Here is a 20,899-nt window from a genome sequence, read left to right as displayed (position 1 = left end):
TAAAGATAGCAAGGAATTGGAGGATGAAATCCTAAGCATTGACAAGGAAGTAACTTCTGTTAACGATCTGCCAACAGTACAAGCTGCTACCGAAAGGCACCGTGGAGAAGGGGCAGGTAATTACCTAAAAGTAATTGAAGTCCACGAGGATTACACTAAATATGAAGTAACAGGGGATGTGAGTAAAGCTGATAATGAGGCCATTTTGTCGAAAGAGGATACCGAGTTAAAATCAAAGCCTGACGAAAATGCAGAGGAAGAACTTAGTGCCTGTCTCAGAAAAGCTTTTATGTTAGAACCTGAAAGCGATCCAGAATGGTCGCATTCGGACTATAGTTCAGATGACGAGTATTTCGGTACTAGTGAAAATAATGGGAATACAGCTAATTGCGATATTGTACCTACCGATGATGAAGTGTCAAAACAAAACCCAGATGCTGAGACTGAACACAGGAAGAAGGAACCACCGGACGACTCAGTGTTTATTTTGCAAAGAGTTCAAGTAAGCAAAGACTTAGAACTCCAGAAACCGAAAAAGCCACCAAATATAAATGATTCACAGGTCAGGAACGTATCTTGGGATGATGTCACAGTCGACCAAGGTGCGTTGCAGAAAAAACAGGAAGGGGCATGATTTAGAGTCTGGGGCAGATTTATATTGGACTTTGAGAATGTCATGAACACAGTACATCATGAATCTACTGGGTTCCGTCCGGAAGAAATTTTGTTAGGCAGCAGAAGTGAAAGTTTAATTGAGGAAAAACTGGAGTTTCCACCTTGTACAAGCTTGGGGTTGAGTCAAAAGAAAGAATTAGTCAGAAAAAGGGCAAAGCAAAAAGCTGAATCTAGATCTAAAAGACATGATAAAAATCTGAAAGTTTCAAAATTTAAAATTGGAGATTATGTTCTTTTAAAAACCCACGAAAAATCTAGTGAACTGAACCATGAAATTTCCAAATTTAAATATATTTATAATCGACCGTATGTAATACAGAACATTCCACATGATAATGCTTACTACCTGATCTACCCAAAATCCAAAAGACCTTTAGGTGTAAGAAATGTTGTGGACCTGAAACTGTATGTTCCTAGGAGTGAGTGACCCAAGTACACTCAGAGAGCAATTTGCAGTAAATGTGCTGTATCTTATGCTGAAACTAATTTATTCCAAATGTAACAAATCTTTGTAAATATATGTATACCAATATCAGTGTGGTAATGTACTTATGTGAGTTTCAGATTACCAAATGTACTATAAATGTAAAGATGTATGGAGAAAAGGGTTGAAAAGAAAAAGCAAATGCTGCAAGCCAGATAAAAGATGGGACTGCCAAAAACCAAAGTGGGCAGTATATAAGTCATAATATAAAGGACTGCCAAAAATCAAAGAGGGCAGATAAATAGTCAAAGGAGAATTGTAAGTGTGGTGCAGGTTATGTGATAAAATGATGCGAAATGGACTGCCCAAATATGAATAATAGGCAGCAAATAGATGTAGTGATTTTTCTAAATATTATTATGTGTTTATTAGTAAATAAGGAAATGGACTGCCATTCAATGCAAGCAGCAACGAATTGTTTTTTAGTGTATATAGATATTTGTATATGCTTTGAGGGCAAGTGTTTGTGTTTCAGCTTTCGAATTTATTTTTCTGAGAAGTTTAATAATAATGAGTAATTTGCTACTTAAATAATGTTGAGATAGGAGGTTGGACTGTGCCAAAGGCACTTAAGCAAACGATAGGTAAATGTTCTTGATATATTAAAAAAGTATAGACCTATATAATGTGAGTGAAAGGAAGTTTGTGGTATAAATTTTTTTTGATGGGACATTCACACAAAGATTCAGAACCCCTGTATAAATATAAAGTTCAGTGTTCCCATCAAATTTGCACTTAGTGAAATTTACTGGAAACAGGGGCATGTGTAACAACAACAACACTGTCCTATTATACAAATAATATTTTTTTTCGATAAATTAGTGTAATCGATGTTCCGATTTCATTTCTCTTATTTTTTTTGTTTCATGCCATTATGTTAAAGAAATTGTAAACAATTTTCAATGTGAATATTAATGTTTATGTCAAATTTCAAGCAATATTGTAATAGAATTGAAGTGTAACAAACGTTGAATCTATTGTAACATGTTTAAAATTGTAATTGTGCATCTGGTCCATACGTAGGCAATGTATTAGGATATGTAGAATGCAAAACCTCGGGTGAATACCCTGTCTGTAGGGGAGCGGTAAAAGGTGGATGGCAGGCGAGCGCGGGAAAATATACACGGGCGCGGCATGGCATAACGGGCTCAGCAGTAGTAGTCGGAGTTGGGCATTGGTCTGAGCAACACGTTCTGGATCGAGGAGGCTCTCCTGGAAGACGTGGTTTCATTGAGCCTCGGATATGCCGTTCCAACGCCCATACAGCATGGCAAAATTCCTTAGGCACTAAATGGAAAAGTATTGCGACGCTAAGAAGAAGTAAAGTGCCGATTCATCAAGAGCCATTGCTGTGATTGTATGTGTGCTCTGTGCCTCGCCATCTCGCCGCCTGCCAACCACCACATCGGTACAAACAGGTTGAAACTTTTAGTACTGTATTGGTGTGGACCAGTGTTTCTTTTGTTCCATACTATTCAATAACAACTTAAATTTTATCAGAACTGTCCTATCATTTAATTATCCTCGCAACTAACCTAGACAGGGTCCTTTCCAAATGTTGTGCAATCCGAGTGTTCCAAGATGAGAAATTAAAGTTTGTGTTAATAATAATTAACTGCAGACCTAGCTATGTTAGAATGATGTTTAAAGAATTTTTTTGTTAATGAACTAATAGACGAATAACAAAGGTCTGACAAAGTGGGAAGATTATTTTTGATATTGATTTAGTAATGAAACTTAATTATTTTGAGGAAGATATATTGGTATTTAAATGAGCAGGAAATAAGATAAAAAGAGTAGTAAATCATATATTGGAAATCTTGAGGGCATTTTTTATTCGTTTGAATTCTGAAGTATTCTAAACTGATTTGATCAGCAAAGTCAAAGCCAAAGTAGAAACCAAAATTTATCAGTGTTTTACCTTTATCAAAATTGACTTTGTGTGTGTTTCGAAAGTGCTATTTCTAGGGTAACCTATGCCCGATTTTAATCAGATCAATAGACAGTACGAAGTTTTGTAGTAAACATTATAGTGTAATGTTATGTATTTATGGTTTACCCACATTAGTACAGAAAGTGAAATTATCAGTTCAATAGATTTTCTGGTTCTAAAATTTACCATAGTATGCAGTGTTACTACGTGTTGTTTTGTATGAATGTACATCAACTTGTACAGGGAAGAAACTCAGTTAATGCCTAATTAGGCTGGCGACCGTTTTATTAACAAATTGGTAGCATTTTCTGTGTTGTTTCTTGTACTTCCTAACGTGTAGTTGCACTTCGGACTTGCTTGACGTATCATTGTTATTACTGAGTGGGTGTAAGTCTGATTTGCCTCCTTTTAGGTACACGCGGTCAATATCTATAAAAAAATCCTGTCTCGTAAGGTGAACCCCACTCACTTACTATAGTACAGGCTTTAATATCGTGTGCCCCACGCGCGCGTTACAGGGCCAGTAGTATTTTCACGTTAACAATATCACGTGTTTCTATCTTAGTATTTCTCCGCAACATACAATGGAAAGAAATGAATGAAATATATTACTAGCAAAGAATACATCACGTTACATGTATATCAGTTGTATCTCGAAACTCTTTCGAACTGTATTGCTTAAGTGCACTACGGGATACAAGTTCAGCGTAAGTCGATTTCTTACTTTCAACTAGCATTGCTGTCCTGTTGTGTCACTTGAACTATGTATCCCCTGCTTCACTAAACCGTAAATGAAGCACCCGATACAAATTGAAAGCTCATTTGAAGTGTGTTGCTTAAGTACAGTACGGAATACGAGTTTGTCGTAAGTCGATTTCTTCATTTTCACTAGCATTACTGTCCAGTTCTTCACTTGAACAATGTATCCTCCGCTTCAGTAAACCCTAAGTGGAACACGGGATACAAATTGTAGATGTGTTGTTTATCTCGTCTCCGCTATTACTAACAGTCTTTTCTTACGTACATATCAGTACTACTGATGACAGAAGGAACTACGTATGTAATATATGTATACCAGACTGCTGTTGACCTCGATATATGTACACTGGTAACGAAAAGGTGGAAATAGACGTACGTTACATTTGCAACCTGTACCTCAATTGAACTACACGGAGACAAGAAGACGACACATGTACAATTTGCATCCCGTACTTCATTATGGGGTACAGTTTTCTTGTTGCCTTGGACGCTAATAGTATCCCATTCGTTACTTGAGCTATATAGCTATACGCAACATTTGTATCTTGCTCGCCAATTGACATATATAGTGTCAGTGTAAAGGCGAAGTGAAGGACGGGATACAAATTTTAGTTGTGTCGTGGGTTTCGCCTGTAATATAGCAAGTACAATTCGAAAATGTCGTACTGATACTAGTGCTGGGAAACGAAAGAAGATCGACAGCTGAGAAAGTTCTATTACGTACTTCACAACACGAAAATACACATATTGGTGGAATAAAACAGTGAAATATGTCAAAATTGTGAAATACAGTAAAAGAAGCAAATGGAAAAGTGAACTTACCACACGGAAATATCGAGGAATAACCGAAGCTCGCCTAGACAGACAGTAACGAAAATTACATACCCAGAAACAGATAAATCCATTTCTATAAACGCAAATAAGACACTAAAAGTTGTTCTACAATAACAAACTAATACTCCAAATTACCTCAATATTATTACGAATAATTATTTTAATGTACAATGAAAGCGCTTATCTGGAACACAGAACTGTTTTATTATCTATGCCTCGAAGTGAAGACATTACTATCTATGACTAATGTCTGACGTCATTGGTCAAAGCCGACGGGTTGTATCCCCCGCTTCGCTAGACCCGACCTTATAATCGCCGCTAGCAATCATGTTTCTTTACAGATATAAGCTCATTTCAAATATTGTTTTAATTAAACTATGTTGTTTGCCTTTACACGCGTTCTGGGCCCATAATCTGATGAAAAATATTATTTTAAAGGCAAGAAAACGTTTTATTAACTTTATAATTACACCCTGGATACGAAAAAAACATTTACTAAAAACACAGAAGTTACACAAAAGCAAAGAATAAAGATATTGACAGCAGAGTCATGGAGCAGCACATAAACATAGACTTCAATGAATTTTTTTCTTTTCTTTTAACGATCTGAAACAATAAACCAAATATCCTTCGCGTTTTCGCGACGGACTTATAAGCTTACACGAAACTTGATAACGGTAGTTTTTATGGCCTGTTTGCAAATGAATGTTCAAACGTAGATAATATGATATCTCTAATTGTTATAAGTTCTACCATTCAAGCCGATTCCGCATTAGTCTTGCGAGGATGTTGATTTGTGAAGTATTATAGCGTCGTTAGTGCGTCGCTACGGTGCTAATTCGACAACTCCTACGTCATAAATCCAGAGATAATGTATTCTCTAAATAAAATACAGATACCGTCGTAATATAATGTTCAATTACTGTTCCTTGTTGATAATGTCACTCAATCACCTTTAGCTTCGACGTTCTATAAAGAAAATAATTATTCACAGTTACACAATAAAGTTCAATTAAATGATGTAGACGACACGACACGAAGTATTAAAGTTATATCTTAATTTAGTGAACTTCTGAACTATCTAACCAATGCACTGGAAAGCACACCGATCTGTCAAGGAACTGAAACTACGATTTACATCAGCAATTCTGACATTGACTGCAGCTTCCGACAACACGGCGTACCTGCGAATTCTTCATGATTGCGTGTATATGTTTCCTACTCAAGTTTATTTGTAGAGTTTATGTCGGCGTCTGGTACATTGCTGTGTCCTTCAATGTTCGTGACGATCACAGATCACGACGACTAAGTCCCAGAATTGATTAAGTATCACACGAGTTACTTTTCCCTCGCGTATAATTTCTGTTCCGTTGTCCGGGTAAACGGTAAATGTTCTATCACCGTTCTTCAGAACTATGACTAATACGTCAGGACCATACTTGAATTAACATCTCCATTGAAGTTTTTCATTGTAGTCACAGCGAACTTACAGCTCGATGCGGCTACAACTCTTTTCTGGGATAAATGTTATCTCTGATCACTTTATCTCGTCTGGGTTTTAACCTTCATAAAGCATATATTTGGAATTCTTTATTTAGAGTTGCATACTTCATAGATGAAGTGATCATCTGATAGTCTTTTATTTAGTTCTTTTCGTGGAATAGATGTTGTTAGTTCCCTAGTATTTCTGTTGCTCAAACTTTCAATAGTGTTAATATTTTGTTGCCAGTAGCTAGGTCAGGATAACTAATTTTTATATCTTTTGCTGTCAAAAGGGATGTCATTAGGGGCTCTATATTTGGGGTGTTGTACCAGGGAAAGCAAGTGCAAAGAGTGGGTGTCTGCTATCCGATAGTAGTAAAAACATGCAATGAATAATGGTACACATTAGGGAAATAGCATCACTAGACAGAAAGGACCACTGTGTACAATTAGGGAGCAAGTCTGTGTGTATCATTCCTGAAACTGAAGAGGGTGCTCTTGTTCCCATTAAACGAACACACTGCAACCAGTTTAAAACTGTGCCATGTGTATTTGGCACCAGTGATGCTTGCTGCCTACGGTTCAAGTGATTGGAAAGTTGAGGAGCCTGTTTTCCTTCTTTTTTTTCAGATTGTCAGTGAGCTACCGTTCAAAAATTATGTCAACTCTAAGGGAGGGCAAAGAAGGAAAAATTAATGGTATATAGTGTGGATTCCTGAGCAGCACAAAACACAAAAAAGTATGTGATTATCTGATATGTAAATAAGCACTGACAGAAAAAACAGTCACAACACCAAAAAATTATTAATATTGAGTAATGAAATTTCGGGACTACATTTGTGTAGGTAATATACGTAATACGTTGCAAGATCACTGGTTAATGTAAGCATGAGATAAACCATTGAAAATGTGAAATGCTGATACATCGAGAACTCCAGAATGAGATTTTCACTCTGCAGCGGAGTGTGCGCTGATGTGAAACTTCCTGGCAGATTAAAACTGTGTGCCCGACCGAGACTCGTAAAACTGTGTGCCCGACTGAGACTCGAACTCGGGACCTTCGCCTTTCGCGGGCAAGTGCTCTACCAGCGCACACTCCGCTGCAGAGTGAAAATCTCATTCTAGAAACATCCCCCAGGCTGTGGCTAAGCCATGTCTCCGCAGTATCCTTTCTTTCAGGAGTGCTAGTTCTGCAAGGTTCGCAGGAGAGCTTCTGTAAAGTTTGGAAGGTAGGAGACGAGATACTGGCAGAAGTAAAGCTGTGAGGACCGCGCGTGAGTCTTGCTTCGGTAGCTCAGTTGGTAGAGCACTTGCTCGCGAAAGGCAAAGTTCCCGAGTTCGAGTCTCGGTTGGGCACACAGTTTTAATCTGCCAGGAAGTTTCACATCGAGAACTGGTGTAACTTCCAGAATGTTAAATGCAAGCATGTAAACGTGCATGCATTGTGTTGTACAGGTGCTGGATGCTAGTTTTTGGGATGGAGTTACATACCTGTTGCACCTGACCCATCAATGTAGGGACAGTTGATGCAGTTTGTGGGTGACGCTGGAGTTGTGTCTCATGATGTCCCGTATGCCAGACTGGAGACAGATCTGATGATCGAGCAAGCCTGAGAAACATGTCAACACATTGTAGAGCACATTGGGTTTCAACAGCGGTCTGTGGGTGAGGTTTATCCTGTTGGAAAACACCATCTGGTATGCTGTTCATGAATGACAGCAAAACAGGTCCAATCACCAGATTAATGTACAAATTTCCAGTGGGGTGTCTGGGACAACTGTGAGTGCTCATGCTGTCACATGAAATCTCACTGTGGACCGTACCTCCATGTGTAGCTGCAGTGTGTCTAGGACACAGACAGGTTGGTTATAGGCCCTCAACCGGCCTGCTCCTAACCAACACATGGCCATCACTAGTAGTGAGGCAGAACCAGCTCTCACTAGAAAACGCATGAGACCTCCCACCTGCCGTCCAATGAGCTCACTCTTGACACTAGTGAAGTTGAAAATGGCGGTGGTTTGGGGTCATTGCAGTGCACACTGCAGGGCGTTTGTCTCGGAGCTGTCCTTGCTGTAACTGATTTGTGACAGTTCGTTGTGTCACTGCGCAGCTAAGAGCTGCTCAAATTGCCGCTGCAGATGCAGTACAATGCAGCAGAGTCATATGCTAAAAACGATGGTTGTCCCCTCTTAGTAAGTGCCACATGGCTGTCTGGAGCCCAGTCTCCTTGTAGCCATACATTTTTGCGACCACCGCTGCCAACAACCCTGTAAAGTGGCTACATTCCTCCCAAGTTTTTCTGCAATACCGCCGAAGAAACATCCAGCGTCTCATAGCCCTATTACATGACCCCGTTCAATCTCAGCGATGCGTTGCATCTTTGTCTCGTTAAAGGCATTCTTGACTAACGTGACAGTCATTCTATGTCATAGAATAGATAGTGTTGACATAAAAAGACAGATGGACATTAGAGTTAGAGAAACGATTTAGCAGAGAAGAATAAAGCGTGGATAACGATGCTACATATCCAGGGTCCCTGTGCTCGGCTAGCACATGACTCAAAAACTGCGTAGACCCACTGTATCTCACACAGTGTATGAGTCCCAAAGAGGGTTTTGTTAATTTTACTATTATAGTTCAGCACAAAATCATCTAATAAGCAATCACAACACAGTCGTTATATAGTGCAATAAATGTTTATTGTAACATAGACTACAGCATAAACACTGACGATCGTTACAGCATGTATTTAAAGCAAACGTGATTTCGTGCAACTGACACGAAATTTGAATAGATTTCAGATGTAGGAACATGCATACCAACTTTCATTTGTCACACAACTCCTTGGTGTTGCGATTTTTTTCCGCCAGTGTATATACTTGTTACTCTTTCTGTGGTGTCAGTAGATATTAGGAGATGCGTGTAAAAACTGAAGCACCATATCCTAATAAAAGAAAAATTACCAAGTGTAAAAAATTTTAAAAATCTTACATTGGCAAATTGCTTTGTCTTCATTGAGATAGTCACATTGTGTCATAGAATAGAGGGTGTTGACATGAAAGAGGCAGATGAGCAGTAGAGTTAGGGAAACGATTTAGCCAAGAAGAATGAAGAATGGATAACGATATTACATATCCAGGGGCTGTGTGCTCACCAAGCACATAACTCAATAACTGTGTAGACCCATTGTATCTCACACAGTGTGTGAGCCCCAAAGAGGGTTTTGTTAATTTTACTATTATATTTCAGCACAAAATCGTGTAACTAGCAATCACAGCACAGTCATAATATAGTGCAATAAATGTTTATTGCAGCATAGGCCAAGGCATAAACATTGTGTCAACAAGTGAATGTGATACAGCGTAAGTACTGTGATAATGGTTTATTTGCCAAAGTAATGTTTTTAAATTCTCCCGCAGGAGCATATTTTTGTTCTTTTTCTGTCACACTTTACTTCATCTGATGTGGTATTCCTCGTTCTCCTAGTTAACCATCCTGTGATGCTTCTTACTCCCAATGACATTCTCATCTTTTTTTTTTTTTTACTTTTACATTTTCTGGCCACTGTCTCCCTTAATTCAATAGCCAAATAAAAATTGTGCGTGTTTTCAACAGAAGCAAATATTATTTTCCATTTTCATACTATTTTTCGTAAATATAATTGACAGCATTATATTTACGAAACTGACAGCACCCCTCCATGAACCATGGACCTTGCCGTTGATGGGGAGGCTTGCGTGCCTCAGCGATACAGATAGCCGTACCGTAGGTGCAACCACAACGGAGGGGTATCTGTTGAGAGGCCAGACAAACGAGTGGTTCCTGAAGAGGGGCAGCAGCCTTTTCAGTAGTTGCAAGGGCAACAGTCTGGATGATTGACTGATCTGGCCTTGTAACAATAACCAAAACGGCCTTGCTGTGCTGGTACTGCGAACGGCTGAAAGCAAGGGGAAACTACAGCCGTAATTTTCTCGAGGGCATGCAGCTTTACTGTATGATTACATGATGATGGCGTCCTCTTGGGTAAAATATTCCGGAGGTAAAATAGTCCCCCATTCGGATCTCCGGGCGGGGACTACTCAAGAGGATGTCGTTATCAGGAGAAAGAAAACTGGCGTTCTACGGATCGGAGCGTGGAATGTCAGATCCCTTAATCGGACAGGTAGGTTAGAAAATTTAAAAAGGGAAATGGATAGGTTGAAGTTAGATATAGTGGGAATTGGTGAAGTTCGGTGGCAGGAGGAACAAGACTTCTGGTCAGGTGACTACAGGGTTATAAACACAAAATCAAATAAAGGTAATGCAGGAGTAGGTTTAATAATGAGTAGGAAAATAGGAATGCGGGTAAGCTACTACAAACAGCATAGTGAACGCATTATTGTGGCCAAGATAGATACGAAGCCCACACCTACTACAGTTGTACAAGTTTATATGCCAACTAGCTCTGCAGATGACGAAGAAATTGAAGAAATGTATGATGAAATAAAAGAAATTATTCAGATTGTGAAGGGAGACGAAAATTTAATAGTCATGGGTGACTGGAATTCGAGTGTAGGATAAGGGAGAGAAGGAAACATAGTAGGTGAATATGGATTGGGGGACAGAAATGAAAGAGGAAGCCGCCTGGTAGAATTTTGCACAGAGCACAACATAATCATAACTAACACTTGGTTTAAGTATCATGAAAGAAGGTTGTATACATGGAAGAACCCTGGAGATACTAAAAGGTATCAGATAGATTATATAATGGTAAGACAGAGATTTAGGAACCAGGTTTTAAATTGTAAGACATTTCCAGGGGCAGATGTGGACTCTGACCACAATCTATTGGTTATGACCTGTAGATTAAAACTGAAGAAACTGCAAAAAGGTGGGAATTTAAGGAGATGGGACCTGGATAAACTAAAAGAACCAGAGGTTGTACAGAGATTCAGGGAGAGCATAAGGGAGCAATTGACAGGAATGGGGGAAATAAATACAGTAGAAGAAGAATGGGTGGCTTTGAGGGATGAAGTAGTGAAGGCAGCAGAGGATCAAGTAGGTAAAAAGACGAGGGCTAGTAGAAATCCTTGGGTAACAGAAGAAATATTGAATTTAATTGATGAAAGGAGAAAATATAAAAATGCAGTAAGTGAAACAGGCAAAAAGGAATACAACGTCTCAAAAATGAGATCGACAGGAAGTGCAAAATGGCTAAGCAGGGATGGCTAGAGGACAAATGTAAGGATGTAGAGGCCAATCTCACTAGGGGTAAGATAGATACCGCCTACAGGAAAATTAAAGAGACCTTTGGAGATAAGAGAACGACTTGTATGAATATCAAGAGTTCAGATGGAAACCCAGTTCTAAGCAAAGAAGGGAAAGCAGAAAGGTGGAAGGAGTATATAGAGGGTCTATACAAGGCAATGTACTTGAGGACAATATTATGGAAATGGAAGAGGATGTAGATGAAAATGAAATGGGAGATACGATACTGCGTGAAGAGTTTGACAGAGCACTGAAAGACCTGAGTCGAAACAAGGCCCCGGGAGTAGACAACATTCCATTGCAACTACTGACGGCCGTGGGAGAGCCAGTCCTGACAAAACTCTACCATCTGGTGAGCAAGATGTATGAAACAGGCGAAATACCCTCAGACTTCAAGAAGAATATAATAATTCCAATCCCAAAGAAAGTAGGTGTTGACAGATGTGAAAATTACCGAACTATCAGCTTAATAAGTCACAGCTGCAAAATACTAACACGAATTCTTTACAGACGAATGGAAAAACTAGTAGAAGCCAACCTCGGGGAAGATCAGTTTGGATTCCGTAGAAACACTGGAACACGTGAGGCAGTACTGACCTTACGACTTATCTTAGAAGAAAGATTAAGGAAAGGCAAACCTTCGTTTCTAGCATTTGTAGACTTAGAGAAAGCTTTTGACAATGTTGACTGGAATACTCTCTTTCAAATTCTAAAGGTGGCAGGGGTAAAATACAGGGAGCGAAAGGCTATTTACAATTTGTACAGAAACCAGATGGCAGTTATAAGAGTGGAGGGACATGAAAGGGCAGCAGTGGTTGGGAAGGGAGTAAGACAGGGTTGTAGCCTCTCCCCGATGTTGTTCAATCTGTATATTGAGCAAGCAGTAAAGGAAACAAAAGAAAAATTCGGAGTAGGTATTAAAATTCATGGAGAAGAAATTAAAACTTTGAGGTTCGCCGATGACATTGTAATTCTGTCAGAGACAGCAAAGGACTTGGAAGAGCAGTTGAATGGAATGGACAGTGTCTTGAAAGGAGGATATAAGATGAACATCAACAAAAGCAAAACAAGGATAATGGAATGTAGTCTAATTAAGTCGGGTGATGCTGAGGGAATTAGATTAGGAAATGAGGCACTTAAAGTAGTAAAGGAGTTTTGCTATTTGGGGAGCAAAATAACTGATGATGGTCGAAGTAGAGAGGATATAAAATGTAGGCTGGCAATGGCAAGGAAAGCGTTTCTGAAGAAGAGAAATTTGTTAACATCCAGTACTGATTTAAGTGTCAGGAAGTCATTTCTGAAAGTATTCGTATGGAGTGTAGCCATGTATGGAAGTGAAACATGGACGATAAATAGTTTGGACAAGAAGAGAATAGAAGCTTTCGAAATGTGGTGCTACAGAAGAATGCTGAAGATTAGATGGGTAGATCACATAACTAATGAGGAAGTATTGAATAGGATTGGGGAGAAGAGAAGTTTGTGGCACAACTTGACCAGAAGAAGGGATCGGTTGGTAGGACATGTTCTGAGGCATCAAGGGATCACCAATTTAGTATTGGAGGGCAGCGTGGAGGGTAAAAATCGTAGAGGGAGACCAAGAGATGAATACACTAAGCAGTTTCAGAGGGATGTAGGTTGCAGTAGGTACTGGGAGATGAAAAAGCTTGCACAGGATAGAGTAGCATGGAGAGCTGCATCAAACCAGTCTCAGGACTGAAGACCACAACAACAACAACAACAACAATTGACAGCAAAAACTGAATACTTTTTTTCTTTAGAATCAAAAATTTCAAATAAATTAACATCATTTTCTATGTGTATATTTGGTCCTTTCCAGTTAACTTTACACTGTTTACAGAATTTATTCAAATACACTATCGAAAATGAAAAGAGTTATGTCACGAAGCACCAGTCTGATATTTATTGAATTTCCTGGAACTGTTAAGCCCACTACAGCTATTAAATGATTAAACTTACTTTCCCCAATTGTTAGTTTGAGGTGCACTCCCCCTAGGGATGTAGACATTCTGTATTCTACATCTACATCTACATCTATACTCCGCGAGCCACCTTACGGTGTGTGGCGGAGGGTACTTATTGTACCACTATCTGATCCCCCCTTCCCTGTTCCATTCACGAATTGTGCGTGGGAAGAACGACTGCTTGTAAGTCTCCGTATTTGCTCTAATTTCTCGGATCTTTTCGTTGTGATCATTACGCGAGATATATGTGGGCGGTAGTAATATGTTGCCCATCTCTTCCCGGAATGTGCTCTCTCGTAATTTCGATAATAAACCTCTCCGTATTGCGTAACGCCTTTCTTGAAGTGTCCGCCACTGGAGCTTGTTCAGCATCTCCGTAACGCTCTCGCGCTGACTAAATGTCCCCATGACGAATCGCGCTGCTTTTCGCTGGATCATGTCTATCTCTTCTATTAATCCAACCTGGTAAGGGTCCCATACTGATGAGCAATACTCAATAATCGGACGAACAAGCGTTTTGTAAGCTACTTCTTTCGTCGATGAGTCACATTTTCTTAGAATTCTTCCTATGAATCTCAACCTGGCGCCTGCTTTTCCCACTATTTGTTTTATGTGATCATTCCACTTCAGATCGCTCCGGATAGTAACTCCTAAGTATTTTACGGTCGTTACCGCTTCCAATGCTTTACCACCTATGGCATAATCGTACTGGAATGGATTTCTGCCCCTATGTATGCGCATTATATTACATTTATCTACGTTTAGGGAAAGCTGCCAGCTGTCGCACCATGCATTAATCCTCTGCAGGTCCTCCTGGAGTACGTACGAGTCTTCTGATGTTGCTACTTTCTTGTAGACAACCGTGTCATCTGCAAATAGCCTCACGGAGCTACCGATGTTGTCAACTAAGTCATTTATGTATATTGTAAACAATAAAGGTCCTATCACGCTTCCCTGCGGTACTCCCGAAATTACCTCTACATCTGCAGATTTTGAACCGTTAAGAATGACATGTTGTGTTCTTTCTTCTAGGAAATCCTGAATCCAATCACAAACCTGGTCCGATATTCCGTAAGCTCGTATTTTTTTCACTAAACGTAAGTGCGGAACCGTATCAAATGCCTTCCTGAAGTCCAGGAATACAGCATCAATCTGCTCGCCAGTGTCTACGGCACTGTGAATTTCTTGGGCAAATAGGGCGAGCTGAGTTTCACATGATCTCTGTTTGCGGAATCCATGTTGGTTATGATGAAGGAGATTTGTATTATCTAAGAACGTCATAATACGAGAACACAAAACATGTTCCATTATTCTACAACAGATTGACGTAAGCGAAATAGGCCTATAATTATTCGCATCTGATTTATGACCCTTCTTGAAAATGGGAACGACCTGCGCTTTCTTCCAGTCGCTAGGTACTTTACGTTCTTCCAGCGATCTACGATAAATTGCTGATAGAAAGGGGGCAAGTTCTTTAGCATAATCACTGTAGAATCTTAAGGGTATCTCGTCTGGTCCGGATGCTTTTCCGCTACTAAGTGATAGCAGTTGTTTTTCAATTCCGATATCGTTTATTTCAATATTTTCCATTTTGGCGTCCGTGCGACGGCTGAAGTCAGGGACCGTGTTACGATTTTCCGCAGTGAAACAGTTTCGGAACACTGAATTCAGTATTTCTGCCTTTCTTCGGTCGTCCTCTGTTTCGGTGCCATCGTGGTCAACGAGTGACTGAATAGGGGATTTAGATCCGCTTACCGATTTTACATATGACCAAAACTTTTTAGGGTTCTTGTTTAGATTGTTTGCCAATGTTTTATGTTCGAATTCGTTGAATGCTTCTCTCATTGCTCTCTTTACGCTCTTTTTCGCTTCGTTCAGCTTTTCCTTATCAGCTATGATTCGACTACTCTTAAACCTATGATGAAGCTTTCTTTGTTTCCGTAGTACCTTTCGTACATGATTGTTATACCACGATGGATCTTTCCCCTCGCTTTGGACCTTAGTCGGTACGAACTTATCTAAGGCGTACTGGACGATGTTTCTGAATTTTTTCCATTTTTGTTCCACATCCTCTTCCTCAGAAATGAACGTTTGATGGTGGTCACTCAGATATTCTGCGATTTGTGCCCTATCACTCTTGTTAAGCAAATATATTTTCCTTCCTTTCTTGGCATTTCTTATTACACTTGTAGTCATTGATGCAACCACTGACTTATGATCACTGATACCCTCTTCTACATTCACGGAGTCGAAAAGTTCCGGTCTATTTGTTGCTATGAGGTCTAAAACGTTAGCTTCACGAGTTGGTTCTCTAACTATCTGCTCGAAGTAATTCTCGGACAAGGCAGTCAGGATAATGTCACAAGAGTCTCTGTCCCTGGCTCCAGTTCTGATTGTGTGACTATCCTATTCTATACCTGGTAGATTGAAGTCTCCCCCTATTACAATAGTATGATCACGAAACTTCTTCACGACGTTCTGCAGGTTCTCTCTGAGGCGCTCAACTACTGCGGTTGCTGATGCAGGTGGTCTATAGAAGCATCCGACTATCATATCTGACCCACCTTTGATACTTAACTTAACCCAGATTATTTCACATTCGCATTCGCTAATAACTTCACTGGATATTATTGAATTCTTTACTGCTATAAATACTCCTCCACCATTGGCGTTTATCCTATCCTTGCGGTATATATTCCATTCTGTGTCTAGGATTTCGTTACTGTTCACTTCCGGTTTTAACCAACTTTCCGTTCCTAATACTATATGCGCACTATTTCCTTCAATAAGAGATACTAATTCAGGAACCTTGCCCTGGATACTCCTGCAGTTTACCAATATTACGTTAACTTTTCCTGTTTTTGGTCTCTGAGGACGGACGTTCTTTATCAACGATGATAATGTCCTCTCTGGGAAGCCGTCAGGTATTTTATCGTTTCGCCCAAGGGGGTGTCCCTCTAACCTAAAAAACCCCCGTGTGCACGCCACACGTACTCTGCTACCCTAGTAGCTGCTTCCGGTGTGTAGTGCACGCCTGACCTGTCTAGGGGGGCCCTACAGTTCTCCACCCAATAACGGAGGTCGATGAATTTGCAACCATTATAGTCGCAGAGTCGTCTGAGCCTCTGGTTTAGACCCTCCACACGGCTCCAAACCAGAGGACCGCGATCGACTCTGGGCACTATGCTGCAGATATTAAGCTCAGCTTGCACTCCGAGTGCGATGCTGGTTGTCTTCACCAAATCAGCCAGCCGCCGGAAGGAACCAAGGATGGCCTCAGAACCCAAGCGGCAGGCGTCATTCGTTCCGACATGTGCTACTATCTGCAGCCGGTCACACCCAGTGCGTTCAATAGCTGCCGGAAGGGCCTCCTCCACATTACGGACGAGACCCCCCGGCAAGCACACCGAGTACACACTGGCATTCTTCCCCGACCTACCCGCTATTTTCCTGAGGGGCTCCATAACCCGCCTAACGTTGGAGCTCCCTATAACTAATAGGCCCGCCCTCTGTGACTGTCGGGACCTTGCCGGAGAATCGGCCACTGGCCCAACAGGCGAGGCATCCTGTGGTGGCTCGGAAACGATGTCATCACCACTAGGAAGCACCCCGTACCTGTTGGAAAGGGGTAAGGCAGCTGCCACGCGGCCAGATTCCACCTTCGCCTTTCGGCCAGGCACGCGCGAGCCCACCACTGTCCGCCATTCACCCTGGAGTGATGGCTGACCGGTAAGATGCTCACTGCCGGAAGACGTAGCGACATCAGGGGTTCCATGTGATTCCAAGGCCACCGAAGTAGGCATAGGTCTCACCACAGTTGCCCCAGTATTCGTTCTGCCATCAATACTACTGGCTGGAGGTTTGTATCAAAGCCTTTGCATAATATTGCATCATCTCGTGTTAATCTGCTGGTATATGCCGTTTAGTTCTCTGGTCATGAGGACTATGACAACAGGATTCACCATTCTTGTCACATACTTGCGAGCATTCAGCCTCCGTTTAAACATTATCTAAAAGATCCTGTTGCCATACTCATGAGTTCCATGCATTGTGATTGCAGTTGATGGAGAGATACATTTCTCGAGAACTGCCAGTTCTTGTGATGTTTCACCAATCGCCTACAGGTACACTGACATGGATCTGACTGCCACAGACAGAAGTTAGCTTCATCTGTGGACACCAAACCATACTTTTCCATGTGCCAGCTGCCTCTTGTTTATATCATGCTTGACTCTTATTGTCTGTGGTGTGGTATCAGAGATAATCAATGCATGGATACTGAAACTCAACATTTAACCAAATCCTAGGGTGGCCTTTTTCTAGCCACACATTGTCATATATAAATTCTTTCCAGGAATCGTCAATATCTACACACCCCTCTCTTAGGACAGCCTCTGTTAAGTAGTCCACCCCTCTGTGAACTTTTTATCCACTGCGCACAGTCACGGTGACTCCATTTACGAGGGTTGTCCAGAAAGTAAGCGCCAATCGGTCGCTAAATGGAAACCATAGTGAAATCAGAAACATTTTATTTGCAAGAGTTAGCTACACTTTGCAGATACTTCTCTACATAGTCGCCGCTCCAACTTAGACTTTTGTCAGAGCGTTATACCAAATTTCCTACACCATCATCATAGAAGGCAGCCGCCTGTGCTTTCTGATAATTGTCTACTCTAGTCTACAGCGCGTAGCCTGTGCCCAAGTGGTGTCTTCGTATCTAGCGTTTCATGTGAACAGAGATGTTACTCAGGACGAGCCAATTAGGGCTGTGTTGTGGGTTATTGAACACTTCCCATCAAAAAGGCTGCAGGAGCCTCTTCAGTGCCCCTGCAGAATGCAGCTGAGAATTGCCATGAAGAAGGTAGTGTGTGGCAGTTGTGTCAGGTGGGCTGCATTCATTAAGGCGAAGCCTCTCAGTGGGCCCTCCTACTTGGTGGGAGACATCATTGTTCTAGGCACCTTTACTCGCTCACAGTGCGCTCACAACTGAAAAGAGCATCTTGATGTGATAGTCAGTCATACTTAGACACACTACCTAACACATCTGTGCAAAGCTTCATCGGGTTTTCACTGTGGTGTCCACCGATCGGAACTTACTTTCTGGACAACCCTCGTATCATAGTGTAAGGAAAGTCGATTAGTTGTTTTTTTGGCTGGTGTGTTCTGTGTGGTAGAAACAGGTATGAAAACAGTCAATATCTCGCAACATCTCAATGACCTACAAAAAATGATGTGGCTTAGAATGCTCATGTAGTTGATATAGTTTACGTAATACAGTTGTATGGTCCCTGTCAGTTAATTTCTTATGTCTGCTGGAGTATTGATTGTGTCTTTATTTATCCTGGTGTTCCTCTTTTGTAATAATCCCACAGTCAGTTTGCCTACATTTAAAATCTGGGAAATTCTGTCTAATTTGCAACACTTTGGCTCCAAGAAATGTCTCATACGAACGTAGTTCTCACCGTTGTGTCTTCAAAGCACCCTACAAAACTCAATTAATTGTTCACTTAGTGCTCTGAATATATAATCTAGCCTGCCATACATTAATTTCAGGGGAAACTTTTTGAGACATTAGACAACTAAGCATATGTTAAGATAATTTTGATATAGTTTCTCATATTAATGGTTGCATATTTATGATATGACATTCTGACATAGTTTTCTCAACTTTTCTGCAGTGCTGTTCCTGTTGCCATGGAGAATGACAGGAGTACTGATGACAGCGGTGATTTGGTTACCAACATTTCACCAGCTGCAGGAAAAGACGGCAATATTCAATGTACCAACAAGCAGGATGCATTCTGTGGAAGGGAAAGTGATACAGGGTGTCTTGTGCACAAGTGTGACGTCTGCAAGAAGGTGTTTGCACAGTTGGAGGACCTGAAGAAGCATTCACGCATGAAGAGATGTAAACTACTTCATTTGTGCAGTGTGTGTCACAAGACGTTCACAAGGAGTAGTAGTTTGAAGATGCATTTCCATGTGCACACAGGTGAACGCCCATACACTTGTTCCATTTGCAGCAAGACATTCACAAACAGTGGCACACTATTCCAGCATTCACGATTGCACACTGGCGAACGTCCGTACGTGTGTGAGATTTGCAACAAGACATTCACACAAATCTCTCACCTGAAGCAGCATGCAGCTGTGCACACCATTGAACACTCATACACCTGTGATATTTGCAACAAGACGTTCACAAGAAGTAGTCATCTTAAGCTGCATTTGCAGTTGCACACTGGTGAACGTCCATACATCTGTCTCATTTGCAACAAGACATTCACACAAAGTAATCACCTCAAACAGCATTCACAGGTGCACTCCGGTGAATCTGCATATAGCTGTGGCATTTGCGACAAGACGTTCACACAAAATAGTCACCTTAATCGGCATTTGAAGCTGCACACTGGTGAACGCCCATATATCTGTGGCGTTTGCAGCAAGACATTCACACAAAGTTATCATCTGAAGCGGCACTCACAGATGCACACTCACAAGGTACCCTAAAGTTATCGTATGTATCCTAAGAGATTCAGGAGCATCAGAAACTTGAAGGAACACTCATGGCAGTCTCATCTAAGGACACCTTAAACACTTCAGTTTTCAGACTAAGGAACGCTCATATAATTTTGATGCAATTCCATAGAGATATGCACTGCACCCTAAACTGGAGAAAAATGCAAAGGACATGTCAAAACCATCTGAAAAATACATTTGTAACTGCACAATAGTGAATACTGTTGATAATACCATTATATCATAAGAAACTGAATACCTGAAACTTCATAAAAAAAACCTGTATGGTATCTCACATATACTGTAATTCATGTCTGTCGGTCTATAGGTTCATGATTGGTAGTGATAAAGTTTTCATTATCACATGTAAAATATAGTGTTCCATAATTAATGTGTTAATTGTTCGCATGTACATACCTGCAGCACTGGTAGACACTGAAATCCTTGCCCACAGTGCAGCAGCATGCCACTACAGCAACTGAAACAAAATGGAGTAGCCCATCTTCACTTTATCAACAAGTCACACCATTTTGTTGTCACTCTTCTCCCAACATGCTGTGGTATTTTCGCATGGCGATTGCAATTCATACCATAATTGTATACAGGGTGGTTCATTGATAGTGACCGTGCCAAATATCTCACGAAATAAGCATCAAATGAAAAAACTACAAAGAACGAAACTCGTCTAGTTTGAAGGGGGAAACCAAATGGCGCTATGGTTGACCCGCCAGATGGCGCTGCCGTAGGTCAAACGGATATCAACTGTGTGTTTTAAAATAGGAACCCCCATTTTTATTACATATTCGTGTAGTACGTAAAGAAATATGAATGTTTTAGTTGGACCACTATTTTCGCTTTGTGATAGATGGCACTGTAATAGTCACAAACGTATAAGTACATGGTATCACGTGACATTCCACCAGTGTGGACGGTATTTGCTTCATGATACATTACCCGTGTTAAAATGGACCGTTTACCAATTGC

The 20,899-nt window shown here is 40.8% G+C and overlaps 1 protein-coding gene across 1 annotated transcript in view; it reads left to right on the top strand.

Moving 5' to 3' along the window:
- The window catches only part of LOC126425141 (zinc finger protein 239-like), an 89,325-nt gene extending 69,019 nt beyond the window's left edge, over window positions 1–20,306 (top strand). The window contains exon 5 of the mRNA XM_050088085.1: window positions 19,075–20,306. Within this exon, the coding sequence (XP_049944042.1) occupies window positions 19,075–19,906 (832 nt within the window). The 3' untranslated portion in view covers window positions 19,907–20,306. The remainder of the gene's footprint in view (window positions 1–19,074) is intronic.
- The last annotated feature ends 593 nt before the right edge of the window (window positions 20,307–20,899 follow it).

Source organism: Schistocerca serialis, chromosome 10 (genome assembly GCF_023864345.2).
Source record: "Schistocerca serialis cubense isolate TAMUIC-IGC-003099 chromosome 10, iqSchSeri2.2, whole genome shotgun sequence".
NCBI classification, from domain to species: domain Eukaryota; kingdom Metazoa; phylum Arthropoda; class Insecta; order Orthoptera; family Acrididae; genus Schistocerca; species Schistocerca serialis.
Note: the sequence above shows the minus strand (reverse complement) of the source record. Positions and strands in the feature narration are given on the sequence as shown.